Genomic DNA, 25,131 nt, shown 5'->3' with positions numbered 1-25,131 from the left:
AAATTATTTTAGTAATGTGATAGGAAAAATGAGTGCAATACAAAATTTTAGCTAGACAAATGAAGGTTATAACAATAGTTGCCAATAAATAGTTTAAAATTAAATGTATTTTAACAATAAAGCAAGTGGCAAAACTCAGTTTGCCTATTAATCCAATAGCCAGAGAAATCTAAGTGGAATCCAAAAGAATAATAGCAAAAGAACTTCTTATGAAATAAATACCTGTGAAGCACTGTATGCACAAAACTAAGTTCCACCTGAAAGCTTAAAATAGATGAGGAAAATATTCTAATATGGTCCTTCACTTGAAATACCCAATTTTTATAGCAAAAATGATCTGCAGAAGGTGAGATTGCTGTTTTCATTAACAGCCTGACAAGCATGAATACAAAAGTATGTGAGAGGGAACTGGTGATTTATGAAATACTATTCTGATATCCTTTTCTCTCAAAGTTAAGACTTCTGATTTTCATTTTTTTCCCCCAAATCATGTCCCTGAATAAAGTGAAGGACAAAAAGGAAAAAAAAAACAAAAACAAAAAACCTGTTCTAAACCTTTGATTTGATTGTTGAAGGAAAATATGTGAACTCTTCAGCATTTGTGGTTTGAGTAAAAGTTTCCAAAAAAGGTTATGAGATGCTACTAGTATAATTAACATATATCTGTCAAGATATGCTTCTTATGTTAATGTAAGCCTTGGCCTACTGCATTATCCTGGATAAGAAGAGTGCTGAGTTTGAATCATCAGTAGGTGGTAGCTTCCTGGTTTTGTTTTTTTAAGAATGTGGAGACTACTAGTAAACTCGATTCCAAGAGCTGATAAGATCTTCATAAGTGGAGAACAAGATCCCTCAGATAAAGTTACCTACTTCTAGACCATCAATTTTACTGGTGCATAYCATGCTCAATTGAAATAGATAACACCAAAGAACTTGCTGCCACCTTCTGGAAAAAAACAAACCAAAATGGGAGAAAATGCCACTGGGTGAGCTCAGGGCATCTCTTACAGACTTCTAAAGGTAAGAATTTGGGCATTGCTGCTGCACTATGTTGCCTGTAGACCCTCAGTCCTTAACTCCATTTCCTATGCTTAACGTTTTACTTCTGTTGTTTTACATAAATGTATGCTAGTTAGTCAAACAAATGCTCGCCTTGTTACTGTTCAAGCTCCCTGACTGTTCTGTTTGAGTCGTATTAGCTGCTGAAATGAAAGCAAGACTAAACTGAGGAAACGCATAACTGCAACAGAGCATTCACGCTCAGTCGCTTTGCCATAACATACTCCCACTGCACTTTGAAATACCATAGTCAGGGACGTATTTTCTGCACAGTGCTGGAGGAAAGATGACCTTTGTCCAATATGAGTTTCAATAAATAGGAAATAGTGGTTTACTGTTACTTGGTTATGCTTTTTCTCAATGATAGCCGCAAAACAGCGTAACAGAAACCTGTATCAACATTTTTAGTTTTCCCTTTTTGTTATAATGTCTCAATCTACTGCTGTAGAACAYTTCCTCCATTAAGACTCAAGTTAATTATGTATTTGATTAATTAGCACTTTAGAACACTGAAAACACGCACGCCAGTCAGCTGGATTTGCAGTTTTACGCTGGCAGTGCTCCTTGATATTTTTATGAGTGTAATGCTCGCTTCAAATTGACTAACTTAATGCTGTATTGGAAAAGTCCTTCTAGTGGCTTTCACAAACATTTTGGAAAATCACAGTAATGCTTTTGGCTTTAGAGAACTGTCATGTTACGTTGATCCYCAGTATACGAAAATAATACCTTCTTCAAAACGCTTGATAAACACTAGACCTAGTGGTTTAAAAAGCAGTAGAACTCTAAAGGATTTATAAAGAACTTCAGTATCATGAGCTTCTGCCCTTGCCCCAAACTGAAATCTCAAATTGATGATTACCTTAGTAATTAAGTATTTTTTTTCTAAAATCTGGTACGTTAGCTGTCTCTCCATTCTCTAATGTAGCCTCATCATGAGCAGCAGTGATTCATAATACAATATGCCCCACACCTTCCTTCTCTTCCCACACTTCAAAAAACTCTCAACATGAGTTGCTTGCAGTTAAATCTTCCAAGAAAGTCAGAATAGTCAAAAACTAAACTGTAAGACTCGAATGTCTATAAAACTTAGAAAACCTGAAAATGTATCACTCACTGTCTCATAAAGGGGAAAATTGTAAAAATAYAAAGGATGGGGAGTAGTGCAGCAGTGATAGTCACAAGTCTAGACCATCTGGCTCTACCTAAGGTGATGGGGTTTTTATAATGGAATTGCTAGATTTTGGCTTCACTGTTCCTTTGACTTGGCTTAATAGAGCAAAAGAGTACATACTTACTCTTCTTCATTTCCAAAGACGCCATGGGACATTCCTTATTGCTGAGGGAGGTTACTGATCAGGCATTATTTGTTCTGTTTATTTTGTTGTTGTTGTGCAGAAAATCCTAGGAGTCTTTAATTACTGGTTCAGGAAGATAGGTGAAATAGCTGGTAACATCCTGATTGTGAGTCAAATAACTTAGAATTCGTAAGTTTAGAATTTCAAAACTGTTCTTTGCAAAAACTTTCTCAAATGTGTTCTGGTTGACGGAAGATTTTTCAAGCTCTAAGTATGGCTTGCACAAAATTTTTTTTGTTAATGGCAGAACTGTTTTGTAACAGATCACCAAATCTTATTACTATAATTTCTCATGTGTTTTTCAACAATTTTAAATTCCAGTAACTACTTAGGCTTTTTTTCAAGTACAACAAAAATACTACTTTTGACTTATGCCTTTTATAGCATTAACAAACAGTAACTAGTATTATATTACATTGTTATTGATGATCAATCAAAGCAATCATTTACTAAGTGCAAAATTTCTGAAATGTGAAAAACTGTTTCTTTACTACTTTACAGCAAGTAGCTGCAATATCAGTTGCTCTTAAAATTTGACTGGTATTAAGAACAATGGCTTAGAACTATGACTAAAGTTGATCTGCTTTTGAATCAGATAAAAATGTTACTTTATCTTTTTATCTAGTAGACAGTTATATAAAAATATTGCAAAGTTGCAACATTATTAAAATTTAGTGTCTCAAATAATTGCATAATCTACAAGTTCTCAATAAAACTTGAGGATGAACCTATTAAATCCAGGTGGTAAATACTTTCCAGAGCTGACTGAAAAATAAGATGTTTTTACATCTAAGAAAATATACCAAATGACAGTATAGTGACAAGCTAGTATTTATAATAGGAGAACTTATTTTTTTTAATACAACTTTCCATTTCTTATACTTGAGCTCAAAGAATCCTTTCATGTTATTTTTAATCAACCCCTTTCTCCATCAGGTTCCAATAGGAAAAATTAGCTCAATATAAAGAGCTGCATTCTGAGCTCTGCCAAAACAATGCTTTAATTAATTATTGCTAGTCTTCAGGAATGGAATACCAAAATTCTAGGTAAGCAGAACTTCATAACCTTGTGGAATTTCTCCTATGAATTATTAGAGTAACACAAAATAAGGCACAGTTCTTGTTAGACCTCTAACAACGAAAGCATGGTTGGGTCTGTTTCACTGCATGCTCATGCTTTTTCTCGCACTCCAAATACTGGACAAGGTGGTCAGTAACCTCCTCCTCTTCGTTGTATAGCAGGTAAGTGGGAATGTTTCAGAGAAGGCTTAAGGTCCTTCTGTTTCTCAGACTGTTGAAGAAATTATAGAAGTTTTAAATGTTTTCTTTGAAACACATTTTACTGTATTTTTTTAATGAGTAAGTTAAGAGTCTGTATGTTGTTATTTGAGCCAATAAATGTAACAGRTCGTAACGTAGGGGTTTCCTCACTTTTTGTAGGTGCAGTAAAAACTGAATGCAATGTGGGTGTAGGATAGGAAGTCAATTTGGCTACTCCAGAAAGATTTAATTTTGGTAAATCTGCACAGGGAGGCCTAGAATGTCATTCTGTTTTTTCGTGGATTTTCCTAAGAGAATGCTTTTAAAATAAATACTATTCCCTCTTTTTTCTGAGAACATCTTGAAGAATAAAATTTCACACCTCTCCCCGTGAACAAATCAGGAAAACCCAACCCTGCTAAATTCTACTTCAACTAATTCTTAAAAAAAAAAAAAAATCCCACTGGATGTGTTTTGTAAGAAGTGGCTTAGGAAAAAAAAATGCAAAGCTTATATTGGTGAACTCCATAACTAAACTGGTAAAAGTGACTGCTCCTCCAGAAGGGGAATTCACACTTTGAAGGTTAACTGCATGACAGAAAAACAATCGGAAATTTTTTTGCTACTGTGATTTGTTTCTGTGAAAAAAGTTGTTTGAGATTTTTTCATGTACTAAATGTTACCTCATCTTGAAGATACAGGGGACTCTAAGAGTGAATATGTTGAGAATTTTTCCTGCAGCTCAAACATAAACAAAGCTTTAGTTGGCCAAAATTTTTAATCAGATTTAATTTGCTCATTTCAGGGTCAAATTAAGTTAATTTTTTTTCCTGGCTATCATCTGAGTACAGGATAACTAGCTAAAACTCAAACAAATAAAAAAACCCACCCCCAAGCTTATTCCTTCAAAGAATAGTGTGAAGACCTGAAAAAAACCAAAACATTTTCTGTCCCTGGTAGAACTTCATCTGTAAAATGCTTTTTTTTAAAAGAAAAAGAACACCCTCAAGGGTAGATCAAGGAGAAAGAGGATGGTGGTATCTTAAAAACTGTGGAACTGACCCCCTCTGACTAACAGCAACTGTGACATCTACTGAAGCGATTATGTAGAATCACAGCTTTTAAATTCTACTTCTTGTGTTTCAGGGCTAATGTGTGTAAATGTGTGTGGGGTGCTGCATCAGACCCAATATAGATCAGTGTCTGGGCAGACTGAATAAAACCAGTTAATCAGCTTAAGTAAAACATTTGTTTGTAGCTAACAAGCTCAGTGTCACTAATTACTTTCTCTAAATGGGCTGCCCATTCTTCCATGTAAATATTACCTGTCTTTGCCTTTCCTTTGGAATTTGCCACAAATGCAGAGGTTCTTGCCCTGCAGTATTTCTTGGTAATCTTACTTTTTTGTGCATGGCCAAAGCTCGCTTATCAGCTGCCCTAAAATTTTTAGAAAAAACAAAACACATCTGTTTTATGTAAAGTTAGGACTCAGGTTGAGCAATGCAAAGAACTATGTTGACTGAAATTTCATTGCAAGCCAAGTAAGCTTCACTTCAGTCCACCTTAAATAATAAATACACAGTGTTTCCCCCCCCACACACACTTTTCAATTTTAATTTTCAAGATTAAACTTTGAAATCACTTGCCAGAGTTCTTGAAAATAAGGATGTTGTAATGCTTGATGGGCAGCAATTCTCTCATCAGGATCATATTTTATCATTGCATACAGGAGAGAGAAGCCTTTGGGAGACAAATTGTGCACAAGAGGAGGTATTCCTGTTCCTTTTTTAAAGGGAAAATCAAAACTTATAATTCTTGACCTGTGTTAAGGAAGTTGAGAACAAAGAATTATTCCTGAATATTCAGGAAAAAAAATATATCTTACTAAAAGAGTTATTCCAATTTGATGTAGGTAATTGCCAAGTAGGGAAAAGTAAGTAATACTTGTGGGAAAAAAAATGTATTTTCTTCCCTATCAATATATATCACTGGCCTTAAGTATAGTATAGAGTTAAAATACCAAGTGAGATTTGCATAGCTCAGACTTACTCTTTAGGAAAGCCATTAGAGTTKTATTGTGGGTATATAAAAATTGAGATGAATAACTATGGGAGTCCATACTTACTGCTTGAACTTAGTGAGAGTTTTGTTAGCAGGAGTACCTATAATGTCATGGATTTTTGATATTTGGTCCAGTTCATTAGATCCAGGAAAGAGAGGCTGTAAACTGCAAGAAGAGATATTAGCATTATAGAATGCACATAGTTTAAGTGGCACTGCAGCAAGAGGAAGGTAAGAATTAGGATTATTCATTTGTAGACAGTTTAATACCAGCCAACAACTGAAAGATAATGTGAGCAGCAGATTAATGTAACTGTATTTTTGGACAGAAAGGGCAAATTGGGTTGTTSAAAAGAAATCTGTAGTTACCCTGTCCTCACATTTTTGAGGTAAAATATGTAAAGAAAACATCCCTCCTGGTGAAAAGTAATGGATATGGGATTATGCTTTTTTTTAGTGAAGTAGTAGATCCCAGGAGACATGTTTTCCTCCTTTTAAAACAGCAGAAACAAGCAGTCCCTCTTGCTGTATAAGCACATATAAATGTACGTTTACAAGAAAAATTCCACTCTTAACAYGATTGTCTTTGTGAGCAACAATACTGCAAAGATGGTAATTTGAACTGCCCTCCTGAGCCTGACCCTCAGATAATATAAAACTTGCCTAAGGTAATTGAAAGTTGTTTTTATCAATACAGCAAGCTGACAASAAGTTAGGTACGCTATTTTTTTTTCTTGTTTACATTGCCTTTTCCCATACTAGGAAAGTCCCTAAATGAGATATTGTATCAAGTGTTTCCTTTGACATATAATTTAAGAAACACTTCTTCAGGGGCACCAATTGATTTTTGAAAGCAAAACATTCAGCTCTCCTTGTAGAAGGGAAACTTTTTAACTATTTGCAAATTCAAACACCTGGCTGCACACCTCTCTGAATGCCTTCACAAATCTCTGAGAGGAGGAAGGAGAGAAGAGAGGTCTGATTGATGTTGTACAGCTATRCCTCTTGAGACAGAAGCAGTTGGGAATGGCTACTGTGTGCTACCAAAAAAAAAAGTGTTCTCTCTAAATTTAAAGCTGTGATTTATGGAAATACAACTGTGCAATCCCCAAAAAGTAAAATCCAGGAAATTCCAGACTGATAAGGAACATAAAGACCAAGCAGACCAAGGTTTGAAAGGTAAGTACAGTTGAGTAAAAGATTAAAGAACATTTTTAAAAGGTGATCTAAAGTTTAAAGGCTTAATTTAATAAAATGTTCAACAGCAAAAATGGCAAGATACACTGAAGAAAACATAAAAACTTGTCCATAACTTCCTTTACCTTAGCAAAACTGTATCTTTTTAAATTTAGTTATTTCCAATAAATATCCCTCATTTCTTTTCTGTATAACCAATCCTGAATACGTCTATCAGGTGACTGAAAGCATGCAGTGGTTGCAAAGACTGAAATTTGTTAGGTCATGCTAAAACTATGAGGAAATATATTTAAGTTTTTTTGCTCCATAAAACTTTGTTTGCAGCATTTAATTTTCTTGCAAAACTCCAAAGTCTAYCTGATTCTGATTGCAATGGAAAGCAATGGCATTTTTAAAAAGCTTCTGGTCTCAATTTACTTTGCAAGAGAATTACCACATCTGAGATTTTTCTGTTAACAGTTTTCTGACCAATGTAAAACTGTTTCTATAAGTTAGCAGCTAAAACGTACAAGTTGTCATTTAATGTGGTGGCAGCAGCTGCACTTGCCATATGGAGGAGAAGGATAGAAGCAAAGCAAATGTTACCACTCCTGGTTGTGTATCAGAGGCAGTAGTGTGGGAGGATAACAGAGAAGAACTGCTGCTGTTGCTAGGGCACAAAGATGGTGAAGAAATGCTCACAGTGGTTATTTCCTCCCCCCCCCCTCCTTTTTTTTTGAGGACCAAATACAATTTCCTTTTTGAGTTATAGTTTTTACATCTTTGAAAATCTTAAAAGACTTTATTTCAGGTTTTCCTGAACTCCTCCTTGATTAGAACTCAGCTTCAAACTATTCCAGGACATAAGGTAAGAGAATAAGGGTCTGGAACTTACTGTTTTATAAACCATACTACCAAGTCACAGAGATGGTTGTCTTTAGTCTCCTCTGTTGTTGCAGAAGAGTAAGTCAACAAGAGAGGAAAAAATATCATCAAGTATACTAACAAGACTGAGGATAGTTAGCGATGCTCATGACAGGAAGTGAGTCCCATTCTATAAATTCAGAGATAACGTAGAGAAAAGACATTTTTATCAAACAAATATGAAGCCAGTGAAAAACTGTTCAAACACTTATTGTGCATGTAAATATTGTATTGTTGATACTATTTTCGCTAGAAYATCCTACTGCTTTATTATTAACCTGCCATAAGGTGAAGCAAATACTAGAGAAGACAGGATTAYTGCTTCATGAACCTTGCAGACTAATCAAACAAGAAACTTCCACAAAACCATAGAAACAAAGATCATATTATTTATACCATGTGCTGCTTATATGATTTTCTTGATTAATAATAAGCAAGACAACACTGTAACTACACTTAACATTGTACCTTGTGATTTCATAGAAAACACAGCCAGCACTCCACATATCCATTTTGTAACTATAGTAGCCATCTGTAAGTAAGCATTCAGGTGCTCGGTACCAGCGTGTGGATATATATTCTGTATATGGCTGCTTAGAATRTATACTCCTACAAGATCCAAAGTCTCCTAATTTGAGGATACTCTGCTGCAAAAATAAATAATAYGTTTTGACAAATTAGAAAACACTGAAATATTCAAGCAAAGAGTTTCCTTAAATGTGTAAGGTAGTCATCATGAAGGTAATCATAGATTACTGTAAGATTACACTTTAAGAAACTCCAGGGGACTATATGACATAACAATAAGCAATAAAAAAACTTCCCTTATAGCAGATGTTTCATTATGGTAGCATAGCAGTGAAATCACATTTAAATAGCAAGTAGCTCCATGGCTTGGAGAGATGTGTCCCATACTGTGCACAAATAGCTTTCTGTACATCATTAAAAGACACAGCTAAGAGTTAATTGTAAAACATATGGACAACTACTGAAGGGAAGACTTCTAATAGCATATCTGGATTAAGATATTTTCTTAGAGTTACTGTGCTTAGCAGTGATATAATGGGTGTTTTTGCAAAAGTTTCTCCTGTACATGTCTAAGACCTATAAGAAAAATCTATAAAAATAAAAATAAAATCTTMAATAAAATCTTATAAAAAGAAAATAAAATCTTATAAAAGATTTTATTATAAAAGAAAATAAAACCTTATAAATTTTGATATCCTCACTCATCAAACATTAGCAAAATAGCTCTGAAACTATCAGGGAAACATATTTCAATGAAGCAGTCATTTGAAAACTAGTATCTTCTGCTCTCTTTTGTATGAATAACAACTTCTAACCTTAGAAATTAAATAGAGAGAGAGATGCAGAAATGAGCCCTATCACTTGTTATTAGGATAACATAGGAAAATACATATTTATACATGATAAAGAATAKTTTTTTAGACTGGGGTGAACACAGGCTAGTTATAATGCAACTGATTCATTTTAGCCAATTACAAACTTGCTTGTTCCTTCCTCTGTATCAGGAATAAGATGAGAGGTAAGTGTGTGCGTGTGTGTGTGTGTAACTAATAAATATATATTTTTAAACTGTTCATGAAGATGCAGTATATTCTCAGAGTAGAAAGAAAAATACTGATATACTTCACTTTCAGTTAAATATTCTCACACAAGATTAGTTACCTTTATTAATATGTTTTCTGGTTTCACATCTCTGTGAAATACTCCATTTCTGTACCAACATAAACACACCAAAGAGAAAAGTTCAGTGAAAGGATAAATAGTCTCAGTGTTTCTAAATTATTTGGGGGGGGGGGGGAAGCTTCCTTCAGACTTACTGATAACACAGTAAGAATTGAATTTTGCCACCAAGGTAGGACAACAGCTGCAGCTACAGGAAAGGAAGGGTAATGGAAGAAGAGCAAGTGCAGGAAGAAAGGCTCAAGCTTTCTACCCTTGCTTGCACCAGGGCTGCAGGAAGGGTTGAAAGGGCCACCCCCTCCCAGTAGCACTTACTGCAGCAGATACTACAGCTGCCTCCCTGGGGTGCTGGCTGCAGCATCAGCTGCCAGCTTGCCTTCCAGGCTCTGCTACAGGCAAAGGAGCATCTGGSCAATGGCTTTTTTTTCCACCCTGCAGCAGTCTGCTGCCCAGACAATTGCAGGTCTCTGTTTAGAGAAGATCCTGAAATAAATGCATGATTTGCTACTGCAAAGCTGTTGCTGAACTAGGTCTCTTACCTGTGTATGTGATCAAGAGATTTGCATAACTGATACATGTAGCTTATTATCTTTTTTTCAGGTAATGGCTTTCTCCTTCCTAGAATTAAATTTCAAGTTGTACAAGTTCCTTTTTGCAAACAAAAGAATACAACAAAAGTTCTTCTTTAGCTTCCAATAATAGATTGATACTACCTTTTCCAATTATACTATTTCTGTCATTTATAGCTAGCTTTGTAATCAAATTTCCACTCAAATTAGGACAAAATTTAAATTTCAGTATACACCAGAATAGTTCAGCTAACACAATTGTCAATTCAATGGTCTATAAACCTCCTTAGCTTTTACTGCATGTTTTGCCGACTTGGCAAAGGACACTGCTTCAGATCATTAAGTTTTATTATGGTAATTTGCAATACCTGTTTATCCAAATTCTAATAGAACTGGAATATTTCACTTCTAAATGTCTAATTTCCTTTCTAAACAAAGTAACTGTCCTTAAGGTTCAAGACACGTATCAATCATTTCAACTTAGTGCAATGTTTAAATGACTGTGATTCTCATTTGACATGCAAATTACAGGTCAACCCAAGTAGTTCAGCTTGCTATTGCAGCTGTGCAAGAATAAGTTATAAAATTAATCTATTTTCCAAAAACATTCAATAACTACTCAGCTTTTTTCTTTGATAGGCTACAGAGGCCTTTTAATCTTGCTATAATGCCTTTATGTAATGCTGCAATGTCATCAACAGAGGCAGAAATGACCAAATTTTTGAAAAAAAACAAAGCGAGTAGTGATCTGCATGATGACAGTAGTATGAGTAATTGGCTGGAGAAGAGGAAGGAGATTATCTGGTCACTAACTCATTGAGAATGCAAGTCATAGCAGGCAGTGGGACTTGTGTTCCTAACTGATTACAGTAGTCCTCGAGTCAGTCACCATAATCCACTGAGCAGGATTAGATAACAAAGCACTTGAAACAGTACCATTTACATTAGGCATTGTAAATGGTGTTTTCCACAACAGGGTTTTTTATTTATAATAGAAAAGATAAAATTTAGATAAAATTTTTCTCTTCAAACCAGCTGATGCTTTTGGCCTTTTCCTTAATTCCACTGACAGACTCATGTTATTTCAATCAAGGCTATTTGTCTTTACACAAAGTCATAATTCTCTTGGTATTAATTTATAGTGATATCAAAAATAATTTAATAACTAGAAACCAATCTTGTCTTTTGTTTAGTCAAGAACAGTCTTGTCATTTAAAGCAATGAAAATATAAGGCTCAGAAAGAGGTGGACAAGATGCCTCAAACAAAAATGACTGCAGCCACAAGCGCTGCCGCCTTATGATTTGCTTAATTACTTCCAAATAAGGTTTCTCTAATGATATATCTGAAAGTAGAAGAGCATRTGCTCCACATTTTTAGTAGTGACTTGTAAAGAGAAAATAATTGAGCATGTCTTTTATTGTAAAGCCCTTTTTTTAAAGTTTTTCATTGCAAAATTATATATGAATTATACTTTCTTGAAATTTTTCTGGCTTAAAGCTTTTTATAGCTGTTCTGTGCCTATATTAAACTTTCATAAACTTTTACATAACTTTACAAACTTTATGTAAACTTTTAAAAACTTCTCTATTAAAATTTTTCAAGGTTCATAATATTTGGAAAATGACAAATGTTAGCATTACTATACAGTGTAAGAATATAAAAATCTACAAATCGTCTGAAATAGAAGTACTTTTATACACTCTAAAAACATTTTTGTCAGATCATCTATAATATATACAGTTTAGTTCTACATATTAACAATGTATTCCACCAAATCATAATACTRAAAATTACAATGGAGCTCCTTCTACTTGTGATCGTTATCCAGATAGCTGCAATTAATAAGTGTTATGGCTCAAAATTAATTTTAATTTTCAATTTAATTACATACTTGGAATTTCTGCCAGATATTTATTATTTAAAATGACTGGCATGTTTGATGATAGGCTTTGCAATAAGCCACAAAGACCTACTTGGGAGAGAAAAAGAAACAAACTCAGTATTTCTCCTCCATAACAAACTGTGGCGTTGACACTTATGTCCACCTTGAAACTCATAACTAAATTTCTGGAAAATGCGTCAATTCTAAAATGTTAAACACTTGACACATTCAACTGAAACACTTTATAATCACAAATGTCAAAATACTTGGTTTTAACTTGCTTGTTCAACTGTGTATTTACTTTCGTAAGAATCTCCGCAGGAATCTGTTGTTTGTTTTCTCATTTTACTCTGTGGCTTGACAACACCTCTCACCCTGCATGTTATCGCTTCATGCAGGGTGCGGACAGCAGTATATCATGGGAAACACAGTCCAAATAAAATGCAGCCCGTAAAGAAGAACCAACAATCAGGTTTAAAGGTATACYTAAATTAATGCTTAGGTAACTCTTAACTGCACTATTTCAGATCACGATTGAACCAAGACTTCCTTTTGAACTGATTCACCATGAAATAATCTTTTTTAAAAAAGTTGCAGGACAAATACCATCCTATGGAAAGCTTAATTTAAAAATTTTTCATTTTAAATTTTAAAAAAAGAGTAGAATAAACTGCTGAAACTATTAGAATTATTTCCATTTCCATACAATGTTTGATACTGTAGAATTTTCACATGAAAAGAATAAGAGAAATACTGAAAAATGTACACCAAATAAAAGCAGATATTCTAGGAAGAAAAGTGCAGTTAAAATATAAACCTAACCATTTTGATATTTGTAAGTGAAATGCAGTATCTCCTTTCCTGGAAGGAGAAGATGCAGGATTGGTTTTAAGGCACTAGGCTAACTTCTATATTCTACTACTTACTGAGCCTTAATATCACAAGTTTATCTTGGTACAATAAAATGCCTAATTAAAAACACGAAATATCCATGACTACTTCTGTGACAACAAGCAGAGTCATAACAAGTGTATTTTAATCTCAAATTTCTATTTAGGTCAGGATTGGAGTTAGTCCCTTTGTTACAGATCTGAATACACAGTCTCACTAATGGAGTATTTGTGAGCAAGTCTTCTACCTAAACTGTTACACTGGATACCGGTTGTGTGTAGAATTATTTAAATGAATCTCTAACTGTTAAGACATTATAAATTCAACAAAAATATCCTCTTGTAATATTAAAATTGTAAAAGTGCCCTTCCATTTGGTGTCTATATGAGACTAGATTTTAAATCAGTTTTTGTTCTAAACTTTTTTATTGGAACGCTTCTTCAAGCTTTATGGTCTCCCACCTGTTTTGACAAACAGCTCCAAAATTTTTAAATATAGGTTTCAGGGAGCAATGTGATGTTATGGCAAAAACTTGATAAAAGGTACTAGATATAAAAATTGAAAATCATTATTCTTCATTGATTTGKTAATCTTTTGAACAAATGGGAATAATATTCTTATTGATTTGTTACAGTCCTGATTAATAAGCAACCTGTTTAAGTTGTGTTATTCCTTGTTATATATAAAGCAAACGTGTTTTGTAATCAGGTTTGACTGTAGAAATAAGCGGCCATTGCCCTGACTCATTAAAACCTTCTGCATGCATCCACGCATTAAAAAACAGGGTATACTGCACTAGAAATAAATAATGTATAAAACAGTAGAGCAGAAATTTTTGCTATAYATTTCATAATATGTAACTGTGAACATCCAAGTGAAAAAAAAAATAATTCCACTTTGTGATCTTCACAAGGAGGGTTTGTATGTTTCTTAAGCATATGCTACATACCTCTTATCAGCTCATAAATATTCATGTCCATAAGTTCACATATCAGTGAAAGGGAGCCAGCTTTTTTATCACTGAAGAAACAAATAAGGAGACTTTAAGCTAGAAATAAAATTTACATGTTGATTTATACACAACAGAAAAAAAAAATACTTAGGTTAGTTTAAACAGTATTAAAACCAGATATTTTCCTTTTTAATTGATGTTTTCTCAAAGAAGTTTTCCAGTTTAAGGTCTGAAGTATCATAGGTTTAGTTTATTCTAGCGTCCATTGCAAAAGTTAACTGATTTACTCTGTGAAGCTAACTGAATGCTTGTTTTCTACATACAACACGCTGTTTAATATCAAGAAATTGTCAGTAAGTTAACTGACACAATCTTGCAATAAAAGATAGGAGCCCATTATGCCATGTATGAAAAGACTTACTAGTTAAGTAACCAAAACTGTTCTGTTGCATGAAAACAAGTATCTGATTAGACTTCACATTTTGTTGACAATAGCAGTTTTAGGTATTATTACCATATGATACTACATCTGACACTATTTTCCATTTCACAACCCTGAAGAGGCAGATGTCTTCTGCTCTTTAGCTTTACTTATGAGAGGATAATTGCATTAAAGTTCATCCTCTCTGCAATGTTCCATTAACCCAGACAGCAAAGGGTTGAGGGTACAATCTGCAATTATAGACAGACTGTGAAAGAGCTAGGAGAGCTGGCTGGCCATCTGGATCACGCTTAGTTAACAACATGGCAGCTGAATCTGAGAATTCCAGAAAACTAAGCTGCTCACATGATTACCAGCTTTCCATATATTTGTGGGAAACAGATCTGTCAATAATGGTATAGTACCAGAGGCTTGAGCAGTGGAATAAGACAGTTTGAAAAGCAAAGGAAAAAAACATTTTAAGCAGTAAACAAGCTGTGTTATGTATTTGAATAATGAACTACATGTCTGTTCTTGAACAGTGATGAAGTATAACTCACAATAATGGAGTAAATGCTGTCGTAAAACCTGATTTCTTTGTGAAGCAGAACATGTCCTCAAAAGACACTTAAGTGCCTAATGAGGCAAGAAGGAACCCAACTTCACCACTGACTGATCTTTGTTCAAATTCATAGCTCAGCTGCTGCCTAATTTAGCTATCTAAGCTTCTATCATTTGCAAAGGGGTACCTGTAAGGGTAGCTACAAAATGATGCTGCTAAATAGTTTGCCTGGAACCCTAGTTCAAWCTGACAAATCAAAGTACATTCCTGGAAGTACAGAGCCTGGTTCAGCAGGTAAGCTCTGAGCACACCTAACAAAATGCAGTCTCTAGTAGACATGAAGCTGTGAGCTGGTGGATGTGAACGTTTGTCTGTCTTATTTCTGCTCCTCCTCCAAAACAGGCTATTCAATGGTCTGATAGTTAAAGCATGTTTTGGATATAGGATACAGGTTCAGATCACCAGCAAATATTACATATTATGATATGAAATTTAGCTATGGTTAAAACATCTCTAGTCTGTCATTTTAATGGTGATGTTGAAGTATTTTTCAGATTGCTGCAAAAGAGTCAGAACAAGTGAGAATTATATCAAATCTGTTTAACAGAAAAAGGATGAGGACTTGAGAATTTGACAAAACGGCTGGGTTTTCTTTCTGTTGGAATAAAAAGCTGWTTAAATTCCCACAGGTTGTCCCTAGGCTAAAAAGTTACTATAAATAGTAGAAATAAAGGAATTAGGAGAAAGGAAATGAATACACCATACTTACAAAACAACTTCATGTAACATAAGGATATTAGGATGTGGATTCAGCCGCCTTAGTGCTTGTATTTCTCTCAGATTATTCACTTGTTCAATACTAAAGGTGAATTAAAAACAAAAACAAGTGGAAGTACATGCAATTGTTTCTCCCTGCTATAAGACTGTCAGAACCACCTCCACTATAGTCTCTACTTGAACCCTCAAATAAAGGACTAGATAAATTGTTTGCCTGCTTAGTTTATTTGTTGTTGTTGTTGTTGTTGTTTTATAGAACAAATCCATAATCTGAAAAATGGGCAGGACTCTGGCTGTATTCCTTTTTGCAGTCCAGAGTAGCTGGGCTTACCTAGACAAGGTAAGTAGTAATATATTGTTGATGTACTCCAGAGATCAGTTACCATCCCAAGAAGGTACCTGGGGAGGAATTTTGTCTCATAATACCATGATACAGATGATTCTGAGCTGGTTTAGCGTACATACCAACTATTGCTCAGCATAATGCTGAAAGTGACAGTCTAGCCTTGCCAAAACATAACATTTAAAATTAAATTTTAATGTTAACCCTTTTTGTGAAAAATAGATGCTATTCAACTTCTCAGTTTAAAAATTACGTTGCCCTTCTAGATGTTAATAAACAACAATCATATGCTATAGAAACTCTGGGCAATTTAAGCAGTTTTGCACACTATTTAATAGATCAGAACAAGACATGTATGCCCTTCCACAGTCTGAATTAAAGATAGCTAAAACATTGAATCTTTATCTTCCAGTTTGAAACTAAACCTATTGTACAGCTAAGTTCTGTTTAAAATACTATTATCTCTTGCTGAAATACAGCATTTCACCAAAATAATCTGTCAGTTGATTTATCGAGGTGTTAAAAGTCTGAAAGACATTTTAACTTTTACATGAAAAAAAAATCTGCTGCTTAAGCCCTACCACTGAGTTGTATAACACCTTGATGTAATTAAGCCGTTACTTTAAATATATTTTTGACCACAATTGAACAAATTTGATCAGTAGGAGACAATGTATAAATGGACCAACAATTTTCTWCCATATAGCAGAGAATTCACATTCCCTGAATATATTTGGGTTTGTTTTTTTTACTTACAGTAATTTTTTTCAAACCTCCATTTTCCTTAGTCTCTGAAGCTTTGAGTTACATTATGGAATCTCACCTAAGAGCAAAAGGTCCAATTTCACTTCTTACTTACAAATGTGTCACTCCCACTGACATCAATATGTTAATATACTTAACTAAGAATACAAAGTCACCAACCAAAAAAGGCTGTGTTTTGTGATCARTCTTTTGGAGCATGTCAAACATAAGTCTCCAATTACTTCCACATTGCCTTCTCACCTATTTTTCCAACTGATAATAAGTACTTATTTTGTGACTAGGTAGTGTCTTGCTGATGGATGTAATCAAACATAAATGCAAGTAGAAGGTAGAACTAATACTACAAAAGGACTAAGGATAAATGTGGTGTTTTTGACTCACATTAAAACATGAAACAAAAAAAATATCAACTTGGGGGGGCATTTAAGCATTCCTTCTGCTATTATGTACAGCAGGAAGAAAAACAACATAAGCATATTCAATGTATGTGGAAAGGCATAAATAAACTATTTATAATTTCGAAATAAACTAAGCTATTTAACTCTCATTCCTCTTATTTTATACTTGACCCTCGTGGCTAGGCAGCATTTACTATAGTGAGTGACATCAATTGGACTGCTCACTGAAATAACCACAAAGCCAAATAGGAAGTCCCTTCATTATTTCTTTCTATACTTTATGCAAACCTTTTTAATACATGTCTGTTCAGAAACCTTTATTTAGTCTTAATTTCACATTTCCAAACTGAATTTGAATAAGATTTTCAGTAGTAATATAATTAATTATGCATACCTTTCAAAATGTTGTTTCATGTGTTTACAGGCATAGTATTTTCCATCCCTAAGACTCAGCATCTTCAGAACATCAGAAAATGTTCCCTCTCCTATCTTACCAATTGTTCTATATTCTAAAAAAATAAAAATATACATTTCAGTATGTTTAAAATACAGATTTTTATAAACACTGGATATCAATCCATAACTGATTTGTTAAATTCTGACTCCTGGCATATTTAAAAAGAAAAACAAAAAACAGTCTTTTGGTTAACAGATCAGTTATTTGAGAGAAAATAAAGTGAATAAGAGCAAATGGAATTTTATTGCCCACATTACAGCAATCCATACTACTGAAAGTAAAATACAGTAATTCAGTCCTGAAGACTAAACTACCTCTGTGCTCAGAGACACGATGCCTCTAGACCCAGCACTGAAATAACATCCTTTTTTCTGCTGTGATGCATTAGTAACTCATAACTAAGTTTAGTCTTTGTTTCTTTTAGCAAGAGTACTTTCTATTTGCCTTGTACTCAATGTATACAATTATTTTGAAAAGCAAGTGTATCTWGGCATTTTTCCCAGTGTGGTTTTTAGTGCAGCAGTTACTGATTAAAAAGAGTTATTCCCATATTAAATTCAGATATGCGTTTTCAATGGGCCAAAAAAAACCCCACACTTTATTTTAATATCAAAGTGCAAAAAATACCAGAAACAAGAATGTGAAAGGAAGCTTTAGTTTGTTCACAGAGTTTTAAGAGATAAAGCAGATAGCCTAAGGGTTATAAAGAAAGCTTTATTTAAATTAATTCTCGAGACTTTTCCTGACTTTATTGATGTTCCTTTTCTTTCCTACTTTATTCTCTTTTGGCTTTGTGATTAACTGTTGCTCACTTACTCTCACTGACYGGATCCTTCACCCATGGTGTCCTCCTTTTTCCCTTTACTTTTAGTATATAAGGATGCTATCCTTGCTAATTTTTCCATTAATTTCATCTACGGAAAAAAACAGTTCTGGCTAGYTTTATGTTCCTGCTGCTTTTGACAACCTCTTATTATTCAAGAAAGAGATCCAAAACCWGTCATCTTGGGGGAGGCAGAGTAGGAAACCTCTTATTCAACCTTTTACAGGAATAAGAATGACTGTAGGAGCTATGTGGTAGCAGTAAATTTAGTAAAATGAAATGCTGTGTGTTACTGTGACAATATTCCCTGGCATGGATTTGGCCAATGCCAGCCACCACTCTCTTAAGCTCCTCTCTAGCCTGGTATGAGGAGCCAGAACTTGCTACAGTCATTCCACAAATACAGTTTGTGTCCTATTATTTTATTTTTTTTTTTGGAGGATAAGAGAAGTTACTAGCGTAGATGTTGGGCCACTTCATGTCAATTGGTCTCTGTGTCCAAGCTTTCCCCTTTCAAATCCCTTTTTCTCCAACATAGTAGCAACACTTCTGAGAGAACTGTCCTTTGCTCTTGTCATTGTTATCATCTGCTGGTCAGGTTCTGTCTGATCATCATCCATCATGCTGTTCCTCTGCTGGAAACATTTTTGTCTCCTAGACTTTCTTTAAAAGCCAATTCTCTCCAGAAATTCAAATACCCTTTTCACTTCCTAAACATGCTTTCCCTTTTTTTCCTTGAACTGACAAACTGAGCCATCTGAACTAGAAAAGTAGGAAAAGTAGAGCAATTTATAAACAATAAGAYTGCCTAATGCTCTCTTTCATAAAGAGAATTTACACACAACTATTTTAAAAGTAGAAACAGGATTTGAAAATCATTACGGTGAATGAGGTACTATCTGTCAAAGATACTCCAAAATAGGGAAGAGACCACGATACTCTTTAATTCTGGTGGCTGTTATTTGATAAACCTGGTCAATTGATGGTGCAAGCAGGATGATCCCTAAGGATCAGTGATCACTAAGCAACATTACTGAGCAAGTAACATGCTTTGTTGTCAAGATCACACTTTGCACTGTTTCCTCTACCACTCCTCCACTTAAATTTCCTGTTTAAATAGTTAGATATAAGCTAGAGATAAATTAAAAATACTTAAATCCCCCTGTTACAGAATTCTAAAGAAAAATTGGCAAGAGTTTTTTTGGTAGCAACTGATATTCTCCAATCAGTCACATACGCATTGACGAGGCTATATGTTCACACAATGTCAGAGCCAGTCTCTGCATTGAAAATACCCACAGCAGCTACAAAAACCTAGTTATTTCCTGACCTACTTGGTTCTAATAAATGACAATGTCACATATATTTTTTCCTTAATTGCAAGTAATTGATTTTCTGGCATAAAAGAATTAAAATTAGATGAACTGAAAACAAAACACAAATTTCTGGGGTATTTCAGCCTTATGTGTTAAAGATTCAAAGTACTTAGGCAAAGAAACACAGGTAAAGCATTATTTTATAAATTTATTTAAAGTATCAAGAAATATATAAATGGAAATAAGATAATATAGGTTTATTTAATTTCTTGCTTATATTTTGTCCTATACACATTTATTCTTTCCTAAAGAGAAGTCCACATTACAGTGGATGGCTGACAAGCATTTGATTTTTTTTTTTTTTTTTTTAATCTGAAGAGTTTTAGTAGCATAAGAAGAGTTAGCTCTTTATTCACTTTAAAACATTCTTACAGTACTAAGACTTTTTTTCCATGTAAACACAGTGTATGGTATATTATCTTAATTTTACAAAAGTAAGCTAGCCATACACACAGAAATACACTCATAGCAAACACCTGATGTTCAGCCTGGCAAACATGTAAGAGATAGCTATCATCTCCACCAGCAGAAAGAAAAACAGAAAGACCCGAATAATGTCAATTGATTCAGTGAAGTGCAGAATCAGGAATGAGAATTGYGTTATTTGAAACTTCTCTTTGAGGCACAAAAATCAACATGTAAACTCTCAACAAAACATGACAGGCCACTGCAGAGACTTTTTCTCCTAGGGAGAAAAATGAACATGTTAAGGTTAGTTACTACTTAATACAATATCGAAAGGAACTCAGATATTCTAAGAAGAGAATAAGARTTTATATAGAAGAGAAATACAATTTAAACTTTGAGTGTATTTACAATTTAATTCAAACTTTGAATTTGCATTCACAAGCAAAGAGTTTTCTGAGATTCTTAAAAACCCACTTCTGCACCACATAGCTTGCTCTTCAAAAGTGACTCAGTGACAAATACAAAAGTCCTACTGACTTCAAACAAGCACCAAAAGAGAAAAATTAGGCTTAAGCATTTCAATTTTAAGCTATGAAGCTAACYGCAGCTACAAAACAAAACTAATTACCAGTCATTTTATACCTGAATTTATGATAGTCTCAAGTGAAGAATGACAGAAGTTTTAAAAATGTTATGAACAGTTCAAGAGTGAAACTTCTGAGGAAGAAATGGAAGAGGAAAAAGTGTCTTAACTGCACTTGCATATRACATTAAAGAATAAATCCTAACCCCCAGTTAGTAGTTCTTTCATAGCACTGGTAACAAGCTAGATACCCATTGTACTACCGATCCTCTCCCCTCCTTCTCCTTGTTTTCAGCATACAAGGATGTTCAGGCTTAGAATAGCTAGAGGAAAGGCAGAAAARGGTTAGGGAAATGGAATAAAATTCTATAGAAATCAAGAAGATGARTACAAAATACATGGCTGAAGTTACCTGTAAAAAAGAATAAGTTGTAGCAATTCAAACTAGTCTAACACCACAAAAGTGAACACAAGAAGGACAGAAAGGTAATAATTCAARAGTATAGTTTAATGTGAAAGAGGCTACCGGACCAAGGAAATAAAGAACAATATAATATGATATAAGAAAAACATAAAATGAAAACTATGGGCCAGGATGGAACTCAAAGATTGGACACATATTGCTTTATCTAGAGAGCACAGAAAATCATTCATAATTTGGAATTAAAGAGTTGAATGCAAAAATATCAGGAAGAGTTCTGCAAAAATCAAAATGGGATAAYGATAGAAAACCTAAAGCAGACATTTTGTTGGGAAGATGCCAATGTGCCAAGGAAGAGAAAAATATGGCATTTACATGTATCATAGATACATGTGTGAAGAGAGCAAAAAAAATTAAAAGGGCAGACAAGAAGCTCAGGTTTACCTGAACACGTTGATGTGGTCATAGCATGTAGACAGTGCATTCAACAAAATATGCCAAGCGTATAGGATGGGATATGAAACGCGTGGAAAAGGATGGTAAGTAAAGGAAATCAAACGAAGAATTACAAAATTTAGGGATTTCTGATCAAGGAGCTGGAAAAACCAGAAGACAAGCAAGCTGCTACTCCACAGGGACGGGGAGAGATGGAGGACAAGGACCGGGCACGTAGAAAGAGAACAGCCCAGGGCCGCGGCCCGCCCGCCCGGCCAGGCTCGCTGGGCACCGCCGGCTCCCCCGATTCCCCTCAGGAGGGACCTTCTGCCCACAGCCTCCCCCGCGCCCCCCTTACTGTTCATCCTCCGCTCGCCTGCAGGTCCCTCGAGGCGGGCGAGAAAGCAGCCGAGCCTCTCCCTAGCGCCTCCGGGCCGAGCCCCTCAGCCCGCCATGTTGTGTTCCTGTCGCCCTGGCAACCGCGCAGGCGCAGAGCAAAGGCCCGAGCTCGCGAGGAGGGCAGCGCGCGAGGGCGCGAACCCGCGTCGCCGCCCGAAAGGCCGCCTGCTCACTGAGCATGCGCGCTCTCTCCCGCACCTCCCGGCGCCAGCTGCGCRTGCGCGGGTGCCGCTGCGGGTGTGGGGCTCGCGCCGCCGTGGGCGGCCGTTAGTCGGCGCGGCCGTTGGTGAGGCGCCGTTCTGCTGCCCCGAGCTCGGGGCGGGCCAGCASTAGCACCAGCACCAGCAGCAGCGCTGCGGGTGCCGTCTGCGCCCCTTGCTGTGCGGAGCTCCTGCTGGCCTGGCGCGCTCGTCCTGCCTGAGTCGCGGCCCGTCAGCCCCTCGGGCCTTCCCGCGTGTGCGGTTGTTTCCGCGAGGCGGGTGTTTTCCGCACGCTCGTCTGCCCTTTCTTTCCTGGGGTGGGAGTGTGGCGCCTTGCATTTGTAAGGGTTCGAGCTGATAAACGCTCCACAGAAACGGAGGCAGGGTCCTCGCTTGCTTTAGTCGCTTTTGCTAACGCTGCCGATGCGGGTGGCCGCGTTTCAGGCCCGATAGGCCAAGTGTAACGGTCAAGTTTATCTTTGGGGGCCTGCTGCCCTCTAGTGCTTTCTCTGAGCCACTGCCGCGTTGTCTCTGTGCTACGTTAGTGCACTGGATGCCTTCTCTCCAGTTCCCAGCTTGCAAAAGTAGGCAATGGAGAGACGAGGATTTGGAGGAGAGTCCGGCTGCGGATCAGGTCGTTTCTGCTCTCCCAGCTGCGGTGAACTTCTGGCCTCCAAAAGAATGCATTTTGGAGAGAGCTTTCCCCCTCCATCTTCGTAGTGGCCTTTTGCTGAATCAACACGATGAAAATTTTACTGTTGCTCTAAAGCCATTTCACCTTCTGGTTCAAAAACTGAAGAAGCCTTTTTGCTGACAACTGCTTAAAAGCAGAAAAGGGGATCTTCTTCCAAATCAGCTGGGACAAATACCACTTGAAAGGCACATGCCATTGGTCTGAATGACATCACCTCCCCTGAAACATCCACCATTTACCAAACTCAATACCTATACTTGCTGTGCAGTCAGATCCCCCAATGCAGGATTTTTGAAGAACGCTGTAGGAACATTCTTGAAATACAACCTAGAAACAGATTTCTACTGACACCAAAAGAAGGATCTGTAAATACCACAGAGATCTGCAGTTACCCTGAAATCCCAGACATACCTCTGTGGAGTTTAAGAAGTGTATGTGCTCAGAGGTTCATGTGACTGGTGATAAAATAGCACAAAAATAGCACATACTAGAGTTTTCAGTATCTTGAACTCCTTATGTGGATTTTCCTACAGGCTGTACAAAGTTCTATAGCCCTGCATTTCCTCTTGGTCCTACCATTTCACTTTTATATAACATTTTTAAAAGTTGCACAGACCTGAAATAGGAAATTGCTTGTTGCAGTTGCTTCTAAAGTGGTTTACAGAACASTATAGTTACTTTATACATTGTATTTTTGATACCTTTAAAATATTCTGCATGTTACTGTTCTAATTTAACATTAAATTCTAACTTTCTAATATGCTACTATGTTGCGCCCTGGTGGTTTTTGGTGTCCCCTTTTGATGGCACATAGGTAATCTCGTGTGATTGGCAGTTATTTTTTAAAAATTTGTTCCTCAAGCCTCTTAATATATGTGCGCTATATATAATATTAAAATAAGCTTTAAAGGTGGGAAGAAAAGTTTAATTTAAAATACATATGTAAAACTCACAATACTGTGAAAATGGTGAGCTATTTTTCCATGCCAAGCTCTTAACAGTGTATTGAAGAACTTGAGGATTAAATGTGTTTAATAAATGCCGAGAATAAATATTTTGTTTGATTAAATGAAACTGGAATCACATCCTAGAAACCTTYTGGGATAATTAATGACATAAAGGTGAAGTGAGCGTGTCCTGTGGTTATCCCTACCTCCCGTATGCTGCATTTCGATTAATCTGGCACTGSCAGCTGAGTATTTTCTCATCTAGTCTAGTTAGCGTAGTTAAATGCGTGTTTCGACTTCTCCATGTCTCTGCGCTGTGCTCTCAGGTGGAGAGGAGATCTCGCGCTTTCTCTCGGCCTCCGCTGGCAGCTTGTGTTGAGGCACTAACAGACTCCGGTCTATGATTCTATAGCTAGACAGGAAGACACTTGCTGTCAGCTGGCCGGTTAGCTCAGTTGGTTAGAGCGTGGTGCTAATAACGCCAAGGTCGCGGGTTCGATCCCCGTACGGGCCAGGGAAAATCTCGTTTTCTCTCCTTTCTAATTCGTCACAGTTTTGTTAAATATGTGCATTTCTACATTTAAATATATATATAATGCCGTTGTATAATGATGCAGCAACATGATGAAGTGACAGTCAAGAGGACTCATCCTCAGCAAGTGCAGTATTGAGAATTCACTGATGACGACAGACACTGCTTGAGGGCTCTTGASCTTGGCTGAACTCACACAAAGATGTACTAATATTTCTGTGAATGGGGTTTCTGTGCCGGCATATATAAAAAACGCTCGAGCCACATGCTGAGCCACATTTTCTTCTGTACAGAATCCAGTTCATGTATGAACCACTCTTGCCTGATACATGCTTGTCGCTCTTATTCTCTGGGGCCATATAAAACCCCACTGACAAACAATAAGAGGGAGAGTGACGAACAGCAGGCGGCATACCTCGCTTTTAGCATATGTAGAACTGKGATCAAGCTGAGAGGCTGTTTTTAAGTGTAAAACACTGGCTTCCCAAGTTTGAAACCGTGGATTTTTCCTCTAATTAATGAAAAACTGGTACTTGAAAGTAGAAAACCAGGCATATATTAATCCCGCTGAGTTGGTTCTTGCTGCTCCGCAGACCCGTGGAGTCTGCAGCCGCGGACACGCACGGCTGGAAGCAAACGGGGCAAGCGGAGCACTGCACAACGCAGCTTCACGCCATGAGCGAACTGCCCGCTCTGACGCGCGTCCGAGGCCTTTTGCCCCCGCGAGGCCGCCGTCGCCGCCGGGCGGC

At 36.4% G+C, this 25,131-nt stretch overlaps 1 protein-coding gene and 1 non-coding gene across 2 annotated transcripts; one reads left to right on the top strand and one right to left on the bottom strand.

Annotated features, from left to right (window-relative positions):
• Nucleotides 1-3,244: 3,244 nt before the first annotated feature.
• MOK (MOK protein kinase) lies at nucleotides 3,245-22,085 on the bottom strand. The gene is made up of 11 exons (XM_085317430.1): nucleotides 21,969-22,085; nucleotides 17,502-17,616; nucleotides 15,594-15,683; nucleotides 13,839-13,909; nucleotides 10,085-10,163; nucleotides 9,528-9,576; nucleotides 8,307-8,485; nucleotides 5,803-5,904; nucleotides 5,324-5,497; nucleotides 5,003-5,114; nucleotides 3,245-3,708 (listed from the first exon to the last, which is right to left on the bottom strand). Exons 1-11 carry the CDS (start codon nucleotides 21,973-21,975, stop codon nucleotides 3,628-3,630), a joined length of 1,059 nt encoding a protein of 352 aa, XP_085173556.1. The 5' UTR covers nucleotides 21,976-22,085; the 3' UTR covers nucleotides 3,245-3,627.
• Nucleotides 22,086-24,290: 2,205 nt separating this feature from the next.
• TRNAI-AAU (transfer RNA isoleucine (anticodon AAU)) lies at nucleotides 24,291-24,364 on the top strand. Its single transcript has one exon. It is a non-coding gene; the product is annotated as a tRNA-Ile (tRNA).
• The last annotated feature ends 767 nt before the right edge of the window (nucleotides 24,365-25,131 follow it).

This window comes from Rhea americana, unplaced genomic scaffold, assembly GCF_003343005.1.
Source record: "Rhea americana isolate MKP2758 unplaced genomic scaffold, rheAme1 scaffold_5, whole genome shotgun sequence".
In the NCBI taxonomy this organism is placed as follows: Eukaryota; Metazoa; Chordata; class Aves; order Rheiformes; family Rheidae; genus Rhea; species Rhea americana.
The sequence above is the reverse complement of the archived record's forward strand: the minus strand, read 5'-3'. Positions and strand labels throughout refer to the sequence as shown.